The sequence below is a fragment of the Zonotrichia leucophrys genome, chromosome 2, assembly GCF_028769735.1.
Source record: "Zonotrichia leucophrys gambelii isolate GWCS_2022_RI chromosome 2, RI_Zleu_2.0, whole genome shotgun sequence".
Taxonomy (NCBI): Eukaryota; Metazoa; Chordata; class Aves; order Passeriformes; family Passerellidae; genus Zonotrichia; species Zonotrichia leucophrys.
In genome coordinates this window covers 93,569,183-93,578,978 of record NC_088171.1, presented here as the reverse complement: position 1 = coordinate 93,578,978, position 9,796 = coordinate 93,569,183, and the positions used below count along the sequence as shown (strand labels likewise).

Genomic DNA, 9,796 nt, shown 5'->3' with positions numbered 1-9,796 from the left:
TTTCCACAGCAGGAGCACTCAGTTGGGCAGACACAAGGCCTGTGAAGCTGCCATCAGCCAGGACGGGTAACTCACTGCCAGACATCCAGGGGTAGATAGGAGACCTGGCAAGCACCCATTCCATCAAGATCAAATGGTCCTTCTGCCACCCACTTGGTGCTGGTGGCAGAGAAGCCCTGACTTGAGGCACAGCATTACTGGGAGGTTTCTCCCATTGCAGGGGGCTGGTGCAGCCCCCTGGGCACCCTGAACCCTGCTCTCCCTGCTTATCTGCCTTTTCACAAGCCAGCCATCTGCTTGGAGGTGTGGAACATGCACAGGTTTGGTTACCCAACCTTGGTGAGGTAGTTTTGTACTTTTGCAGAAAGACCCTTTTGCCCCACCTTCCATCCCAAATGGAAAAAATTCTGACCTGTTTCAGTCCAAGGAAGTATCTGCCAACAATGAAAAGGACAACTGCATTCACCTCCAGGGCATCCAAGACAGATTTTTTTTTCTGGTTTTTCAATAATTGGGAGAATTTTTGAAAGCCACAAGAAAGTGAGTTCCCTTTCTTGGACATTTTTGTCCAACCTTGCCACCTATACTTGCATGCAGTATCTACTTCCAGGTCCAGGTCGAGCTTCTGCCTCAACAAATTATTTCTGAGTAGGTTTTCATTAGCTCCTCTGTCCCACCAGTAACAGTATCAGGAAAAACTGTAGTGCAAAAGGTTCTAATGGCGTGGTATAATCCTTCCTTTTTGTCTTTCATGCAAATGTTATCACTGCAGAAACAGTGTAACTTTCATTTCAGTTGTTGTAATTAAGCAGTGTTTCAGCCTCCTGTTTAAGCCTCCTACTTTCTCAAATGTCAGTGTTACACTGAAGACTTCTCAGTCACTGTGAGTCTCTTTCCCCTGAGCTGATGTTACACAGCAAACTTTGTCTCCAAGAAATAAAAAGATAAAAATCTATGCATCTTCATTAATGAGCATTTATTATAATATTAGTGAACAAAACCCTGGAAAATTTACCTGCTATTTCCCTCCCTTTTTTTTCTTTTTAAATACATCTATTTATTATTTGACTCCCTATATGTTTAACATTTCCTTATTTAATTCTAGGTATATCACTTCTCTTTTAGTAAGTTCAAGCTTGTTTCATGTAGGACTGTTTAAGACTGGCTGGGTTCTCAGAAGAAATTGCTTCTCTTGATAACTGGATCAAAGAATTAATAAAACTATGCCTCCAATTGTACATGGTTTCCACAAGTACAGGTTACTGTTGATTATTAACTTTTTCACATTTGCATAACTCCTTTGGGCTATATAGATGCCATAATATCATGCTACTGAATCAAGAAAATAAATCAAATTACAAATTGCAGGCCAATAAATGTTTTGTTTGGTTTTATTTTGCTGTTTCTACCCCTTTAAGTTTTAGTTGCTGTATTCAGCAGATATTTTACCTTTTACATCACTGATTAAATTAAGAGGCAAATTAATTTAAAGACTCTGACTGCCCTTGATTGTCAGCAATTTAGATGCTTATTAAGTGGTTTAAAGTACATTTAATTAAAGATGTATTGCTTCACATCCAGTAGTCAGTGAAACATGTAGTGTTTATGTCTTCTTATAAAGTATTACCACTTTTGTAGTTCAAGAATGCTTTCAAAGGATGGATGCATAATTTCCTCATTTTAAAAGAATGACTAACCACTAATTGCACTGAATTTAGTCTTCCTCTTACCTACTGTTTATAATTATAATTAAATGAATTGGCCCATACAAATGTTGTGTCTTTGCTTGCTCTTATGTCCCCCCCTCACTATCTATTCCAAAGGTTAGGAAAGACTGCTGATCAAAGGACGAATCAGCAAATGCTAGAAAGGGACATGGGGTTTAGGCATCAAGATACACCACACACTACTCTGAATGCTTTTTTTATCCCTGATTCAAAAACCTATTTCAGAACAACAGGAGTCAGCCTCTTTCATGTCTTCCAAAATAGTTCAGAAAGTGCAGCCACATAACCAAAAGCAGCCATAATACAGAAGGCCACATAATCTGGTATTTCTTGATGATGAAACATGAGTTAATTGTACTTTTCCCTTCTGAAACATTTTTAGAAGTCAGACTGCCTTGACCTTCCCTACAAATCCTTTAGCTGGAACTACCCAGGAGGGGGAGGAGGTGTAAGCCCTGACAACAAGCCCCATGACATTTCTTCAGAGGCTTAGTAAGGAACAACACTGTCATGGAACAAGTCATAATGTGTGATCTGTGCCAGCCCCATTTTAAGCCCAGAAGGAAAAGCCTGGCAGTTGGAAAATCCTGGCAGTTTTGCCTATTTTCCCCTTTCTTATAGAACTATTTATTTTGGAATAGAAAGAAGAGATTATGGGCTCAACATGAGTTTAAAATTGTATCAGTGCTTTCTGTCTCCCTCCTTGTTTTTGCAGCTGAGTTACTATGAAATAATGGGATACGTTGAAAGCAATCAAGGATTGGACATCCTTGCCAAAACAGGCTGTTCTCTTTCACCTTTAATAAATGGAATTTGCTGTTTAAAGAAGTGAAAGCAGAACAGGAGATCTCTGCAGCTGATTTCTGTGCAGATGAATTAACATCCTGAGGCTTATTTGCTTGTTTAGTAAAGTCACCTGGGGCTCCTGCTGAATGAAAGGAAAACCACACCTACCTTAGGCATCCCCGTTCCTGTGACAAGAGGAAGAGCTGGTTAACTTATTCAGGAGAGGTTTAGACTGGACACCAGGATGGACATCTTTACTGAAAGAGTGGTCAAACACTTTTACTGGCTGTAAATTTTGTAACAATGTGTGATAATGGGTAAGGCTGGAAGTGAACACCGGCAGTCATTTAGCTCCTGGCTCAAGCACAGTCAGTCCACTGGAGCACATTAGTAAGGAGCGAGTTTTGAATATCCCCAGTGAGGGAAACTCCACCCCATCTCTGGGCAGCCTGATCCAGTGCTCAACCACCTGCACAGTAAAGAAGTTCTTCTTCATGTTCCAGTTGAACTTCCTCGAACCTCCTTCTTTGCATGTGTTTCTAAAACAAATCAAGTCCCCAAACCAAGTCTGTTTTGCCCATGAGGATAATTGGGAAGTGTCTTTATCTCAAACCGTGAGCTTTCCTTTTTTTTTTTTTATTTTGATTTCTTCCTCCCACCTTTTTGGGAAAGGGGATTGAGAGAGTGGCTGGGTGGCAGACTGGCTACCAGGTGGAACCAAGCCACCACAGTAGTGCAGCACAGTACAAGTTGTTTGTAAGTTTTGGGCTCGAGACCAAAGACAAACAACAACAAAAAGAGGAATTTAGGCTGTCAAACTCCATTCACTTCATGTCACTGATGGGTTATCTCTCCTTCTTCTCCATGCCTGTGCACTGAACTTCACATCAGAAAGTTAGGAGGCTTTCCCTTTTGCACATCCATAAAACAGGTTCTACGAGACTGATTACATAGTTACATAGTTCTTAGAGTAGGAGGCCTGGTTGATCTTCTGCAAAGAAAGTCAGCAAGGCCTTGAGCTGTTCAGGCTTTGCCCAGCGGTTTATAAGAGCTCACTAAAACACAACATGTCTTAATCTGAACCTCACATCCAAGCTAATAAACACCAAGTAAGGGGTACACCATCCCAAGTGAACAACTTCCAAGCATTTGCCTATATCATTTTTTTGTCAAATAGAAGGTATAGTGTTCTTAAATCTGTTCAACAATAGTTCAGTTTCTACTTAAGAAATCCTCTCATGAGAAGCTAGTAATTCCTTCCTCAGCTCCTTTACTGTGTTGCCTGAAGGGGCATGTACATTCAACACAAACTTCAGAAACTAACATAAAACATCCTACAAAAGACAAGGTCATAAAGGATGATGGGAATGGTTACAAAATAAACAATGAAGGCACAATAAAAGTAATCTTAAAATGCAAAAAAAGCAGCCTTTATTATAAGATCATAATACATGCCAAAATAAAAGTGTCTTTTAAATCACTGTGTATGCTTGTGAATTGTATTTACAGGTTTTTCCTGCCATTCTAAAACTAGAATTTGTTTGGTTTTGCAGATATTTTCAAAAATAAATATTATAAAACATGATTCAAGAAAAGATGCATACAATAGGAAAAGGGAAACCTGGCTTGAAACAAAGCCATTCCTGCAGAAGCCAAGAACAAAGAACGGGTTGAAAACTTAAATATGCCCTACCTTAAACTGAGAGGGTAAAATTTTGTAAAAACAAGAATAAATCACCTAAAAACTGAAGAAGTGAGTATTTTTTTTCTTTTTTATAATATAACATCAAAGTTACACAGAATGCCCCAGTGATCACTAGGAAACCTGCCACATTCTAGTTTTTCCAAACCAATCAAGTCCATGCTTCGTGGGATGAAATGCCCCCCTTCCACTGCAGGCCGGAAGTAAATGCGGTCAAATCTCATCTTGCACTTGTAGGCTGCGTTCAGGTTGGTGTTGGACTGCGTGTCCCAAGTGTAGCGGCAGTGCTGGGGCTTGCCCAAAAACTCCCAGGCATCCTTAATGTTGTCAGGCAGATTACCAAGTTTAGCAACCTGAAGGGAGAAGGAGGGAAAAAATTCCACAAGACAGTGAATTCACAAATTCTACCTTCAAAAAATAGAACTGAGTTGTTGCAGTATTGGATTTTTTTCTGCAAAACGTAAGTTGTTAAAAATCAAAGATCTTGGAGATGTTTCTAAACTATGGTATTTCTCCAGATACTCTAAAGCACAACCATTTCCTGTAGCACTTTCTAAACCCAAAATATGTTCCAAAATAAATGCTCAGCTCTGAAATGTTGAGGTATAGGGGCCAACACCATGTTTCCTAAACCAACATCATTCCAGTTCACTGCAATAGAATTTCGATAGGGAGGGGTGAAACTCTGACCTTCTAGTAATAATGCACAAATTTCCCTTTTAGTATCAGCAGCCAAAAACTACTTCTAATTTTGAATGTCTTCACTGCTGGAAATTAAGATCTATTTCTCCAGAGCACCCTCTTCCTTCACTGATTCTGAGAACTGGAGAGTTGAACAAGTAAAGACCAGGTTCTCAAAGTGAGAAAATGTTTTTCTAGGCAAAACTTCCATCAAATTTGCCTGCATCTGCTCAGATACAAGTATTGTTCTTAAAGCACTAAGTTATTTGGAAGGGGTCTCCACATATATCGCCTCAGCCAAAACAATGCTTACTTCGACTTAGTCACAGTTCCTCATGTTAAGAATGAGTGTTGACTATCCCTGATCTGCCTGAGCAGGTGATTTCTCATAAAGACAACAGAAAAGCCTGAGGAGGTTTTGTCAAAATACCTTCTCTAAATAACAAAGTTGCTTATTTCTATTTACCTCGCTGTCTCTGAGGTTTGTATCCCCTCCAAATATAACAGTGGTGGACTGAGACTCCTTCTGCATTTCGTTTAACACTATTTGCAGCTGCTTTATCCGTTCCTTGGAGTGATCTTTAGTGCTCTCCAGGTGAGAAGTCATAAGGCAAAGTTCAATACCAGATATGCTCACCTGTGTGTGATAAAAAGAGGCAGTGTTGCTATGCACATCACGATAAGAAGCTCAAAGACAAAATCTAATCACAAAGCAAGTAACTGAATGTTAGAGCTCTGGTTAATATTAGTTTTACATTGAAGAAAAGGGGCTTACACAAGGACAACAAGCTTTTAGTTTTGTTTACAGAGGTTATGAGACTTGAAAGCAAAGTATGGCAAGTAACTTGCATACAAGATTTAAGTTTGTCAGTATCAAATGCCACCGGGTTCGTATGCTTGAAGAAGTTTTTCTGCTCTTTGAGACTGTCATACAGAAAAAGCCAGTTCAGTTTTTTCTAGGATTTTCTGTTTGGAAGGCAGAAGTACAGCTGCTTAGTACATCCTGACTCACTCACATGCACAACTAAAAGGTTCCTCTTCATGGTAGTCGTTGGAAAAGGCATTATGTCATGTTTCAGTAGCTTCACTCTCGATTTCTTTAACATTATAGCAGTGAAATACCCATCTATGTTACCTACAGAGGACCAAGCAAAGAAATGTTTGAGGACATGTTCTGCTGTACCAGAGCAGAACTGCCATAAAGCAGTTAAGGTTCTGAAGGAGACCTTTTTACCACAACCTGTGAGAATATGTTGATTTTTAAGTCATTAGTGAAAAGTTGCAGGATAATGGTCTGAATTTTCCAGGTTTTTTAAATGCAAATACCTAAAAAAATTACTTATCTATAGTACTTTTTGATTACCCTTGGTACCAATCTTTCAAAATGCAGAAAGAAATAAAGGAAAACGCCAGAAAAGCAAGCTTTTCACATGCATAATTTGCATCAAGCTACATGCTGATACCAAAACACAGAAACATCAAATTATTCCTTTTTCACTTTACTCTTTATATTCTTTAAAATGGTTGGAGGTTTTGGCAAGAGAAACGGAATAAACCCAACCTTTGTTTTCTGGTTTTTGTGTTTAGCACCTCAGAGTATTTTCTTACCTGGAATAATAGTGTAACTGCCTGCTTTCATCTGGAGAAGAGGGAGATGTGGTGGGATGACCTCCTGTAAAAACACAACATCCGGACTGTATCTGAAATCAGCAAGGCAAGAAAAATTTCAATTAATAACTGAGTAGTACTGCAACACTCTGAGGCCAAATGGAACAAAGTCAGGGATTTCAGGGGCATCTTGCCCTCATTTTCCTAGGTTTTTAAGAATCTGCTCTTTAAAAAAGAAAAAGCTATCTGCACTGTATTTAGCAGCACATAGACACCACCCTTACTAAAAGGGAGGAAACAATTGTTGTTATAAACATGAAATCAACATGGTAATAAAATGCATTACTTCCTTCTACCATGACCTTGCAGGGTTATACTACATAACATGAGGAATTAATCTTAAGCAGCTGAAAAGTAGCTTTGGAACATGTTTTCCAGAAGATTCGCATGTACTGGATGCTATTATGAATTATGTTTGTGATGTATGGTAGCAACTTGAACAATATTGCTCATTATTAGACTTTTAAAAGTAGCCATCTGAAAAAATTTAACCTCTGGGATGCTGCACAGATTCACACCTTTTACAGTCAGTATAACAACTCTCAGCTATTTTGGATTTATAGGGTGATTGATCTGTTCAATCTAACATTAAGATAATTGGGACATGAAGATTTGTAAATTCTTAAATCAAGAAGCCTTTTTATTTTCCTGTTGAATCCAGGCACCTGACAACACAAGGAGGAGGCTGTACTTACAATGCCAGGTATGCACAGATTCCTCTGGCTCGATCTTTCACATTTCCCAGATCCAGCCCATCAATGTTCCAGGTGATCAGTGAGAAGTTGCTGTCATCTTCTTTCTGCTGCGAGTCTTCACCGTTGACACCAGCATTACTTGTAGTTGCATCTGCAGTGAGGTCAATGCTAAAGAGAGAGAGAGTATTTGTTTGTTAACATGCTAATACTGACCTATCTGTGATTGCCTCACTTGTCTGCTAAAGCATGTGTGGATCTCAACATTTAAAAGCACAGTAAATAAAACAGACAGGTCCCTGACGTACAGAGCTGTGCTACACAGGTGAAGTAAGTGGTTTTTTCTCCACCTATGGATGGAAGATAACATTTACCATTCTGATGTGAGCTAAACAGATGGTAATCAACAAAATCCAAAGCACTTGGGTAGTTAAACTCTTTCCCCACAATCCCACTCTTTCCCCATGTACTTCAGGAACAGGCTGTTTCCAAGTGGCTCCCCATGGGGTCACAAGTCCTGCCAGCAAACCTGTTCCAACATGGGCTCCTCTGTCCATGTGCCCACAGATCCTGCCAGGAGCTGCTCCAGCATGGGCTTCCCATGGGATCAGCCTTCTTCAGGCACCCACCTGCTGCAGTGGGGAGTCCTCCCTAGGCTGCAGGTGGATCTCTGTTCCTCTGTGGTTCTCCAACGGGCGTGCAGAAGCACAGCTGCCTCACCATGCTCCGCACTGCCTGGGGAATCTCTGTTCCTGCCCCTGGAGCACCTCCTGTCCCTCCTTCTTCGCTGACTCTTGGTGTCTGCAGGACTGTTTCCAGCTCTCTCTTCTGCTGCAGATGCTGTGGTGCAGCAACTTTTTAACTTTAAGTATGTTATCCCAGAGGCACTACCACCATCACTGATGGGCACAGCATTGTTCCACAGCGGGTCTGCCTTGAAGCCAGCTGACCTGGGCTCTGTCAGACACAGAGGAAGCTTCTGGCAGCTTCTCACAGGAGCCATGCCTGTAGCCCCTCACTACCAAAACCCTGCCAAGCAAACCTGGTCAGAATAATGTTGACAACACACTGATATTTTTGCTGTTGCTAACTAGTGCCTACCTCAAAAGAAGGGCTTTTCAGTTTCCCATGCTCTGCCAGGTGCATAAGAAGCTGGGAAGAAACATGACCGGGTGAGCTGACCTGAACTGGCAAAAGGGATACTCCATACCATAGACCATCACGTTCAGTGAATAAACTCAGAGGGAATTGGCCAGGAGGAGCCAAGTGCTGCTTAGAGATGGGCTGGGCACCAGTCAGTGAGTGGTGAGCAACTGTACTGTCCATCACTTATCTTTCTTGGCTTCCATTTCTCTCTCTCTGTTATCTCAAATTTCATAACCATTAATTTTATATTATAATCATTAATGTTATTTCTGCTGTAAAACTGTTTTTACCTCAACCTGTGGGTTTTATCTTTTTTTTTCAATTCTCTTTCCCACCCCACTGAGAGGGTGATGGTAAGTCAGGGTGTCCAAGTGAGTGGGTATCTGGGGTTAAACCACAGCAGGCAGGGATCTGGAAAAGTTCAATTCCACATGCAATCAATACACTCAATATCTCCTCCAGGTATGCTATGAGATGGTGTATGTAAAACACAGATCTTACATCTTAACTTTCACAGGTGCATCTAACAAGGTATGCATGTACAAGCCTATTTTATTTATAGAGATAAAAATATGCATACCTCCACTATAATACAAATACGCATAATTTACACATATACAAACGCATGTATGGTAAAATCAGCATATGTATCACTGCACAACACAAGGAAAAGAGAAGAAAATATGTCTGTGCCTTCTCCAAAAGGTTCACAATCCACCGGTGCGGAGGATCCACAAAGGGAAAAGGCAGTCCAAAAGCCTGAGAGCCTCTCCGTGGGAGAGAAACGTCGGGAAAGGGCGAGAATGGGAGCAGAAAAGGAACGGGAACCACCTGCCCCGCTGCACCTCAGCCGAGGCGCGATGCCCGGCGGGAGGGGAGCGCTGCTCCCCACGTTACACCTCGGCCCCGCGATGGCTCTTCCCGGGTATGTGGGCCCCAGCGCCTTCCTGCCGAGGGGAACCTGCCTGCCCCCGGGGAGGCTCCGCTCCCCGACCCGCTCCTCCTGCCGCATCCCCCGTCCCTGTCACCTACCAGGTGCCGGTGTCCGCGCAGGCCGGGGCCGCCCCGCCGGCCGCTGCCTCCGTGTTACCCGGCGGGTCGAAGTAGGCGTTCAGCGCCCTCTGAAACACAGGGGCGGCTGGCAGCGAGGGGCCGCCGCCGGGCAGCCCCGCGGCCCCGCCGGCCCCGGCCGTACCTCCATGTGCCAGTCGCTGCCGGCCAAGAAGCGGCGCGCCACGGCCTCGTCGCTGCTGGTGATGGCGGCGAACTCGGAGCACAGCACTTTCCTCCGCTTGGCGACGTGGAGCGCCTCATCTTCCTGCTCCTGCTTGCGCTCCGCGGGCGGCGGGCTCGGCACCGCCTCGGCCCGCTCCTCCATGGCTGCGGCGGAAGGC

At 42.6% G+C, this 9,796-nt stretch overlaps 1 protein-coding gene across 2 annotated transcripts; it reads right to left on the bottom strand.

The window, feature by feature from the left end:
• Positions 1–4,267: 4,267 nt before the first annotated feature.
• On the bottom strand, positions 4,268–9,780 carry TDP2 (tyrosyl-DNA phosphodiesterase 2). Of its 2 annotated transcripts, XM_064705723.1 has the most exons (7): positions 9,598–9,780; positions 9,435–9,523; positions 7,260–7,427; positions 6,505–6,596; positions 5,913–6,031; positions 5,363–5,533; positions 4,268–4,568 (listed from the first exon to the last, which is right to left on the bottom strand). In XM_064705723.1, exons 1-7 carry the CDS (start codon positions 9,778–9,780, stop codon positions 4,287–4,289), a joined length of 1,104 nt encoding a protein of 367 aa, XP_064561793.1. In that variant the 3' UTR covers positions 4,268–4,286. The 2 variants fall into 2 exon arrangements, with proteins under 2 accessions (XP_064561793.1, XP_064561792.1); XM_064705722.1 differs by lacking the exons at positions 9,435–9,523; positions 9,598–9,780 and adding an exon at positions 7,886–9,393.
• Between the last annotated feature and the right edge of the window lie 16 nt (positions 9,781–9,796).

Bases quoted from the DNA above. Each gene is read 5' to 3' on its own strand.
- TDP2 (XM_064705722.1), bottom strand. From the start codon at position 8,259: ATGGCTCCTGTGAGAAGCTGCCAGAAGCTTCCTCTGTGTCTGACAGAG. The intron at 6,032-6,504 runs GTAAGAAAATAC...GGTCCTCTGTAG, and splicing joins CAGTTACACTATTATTCCAG to GTAACATAGATGGGTATTTC. The intron at 4,569-5,362 runs GTAAATAGAAAT...TTCTCCCTTCAG, and splicing joins CAAACCTCAGAGACAGCGAG to GTTGCTAAACTTGGTAATCT.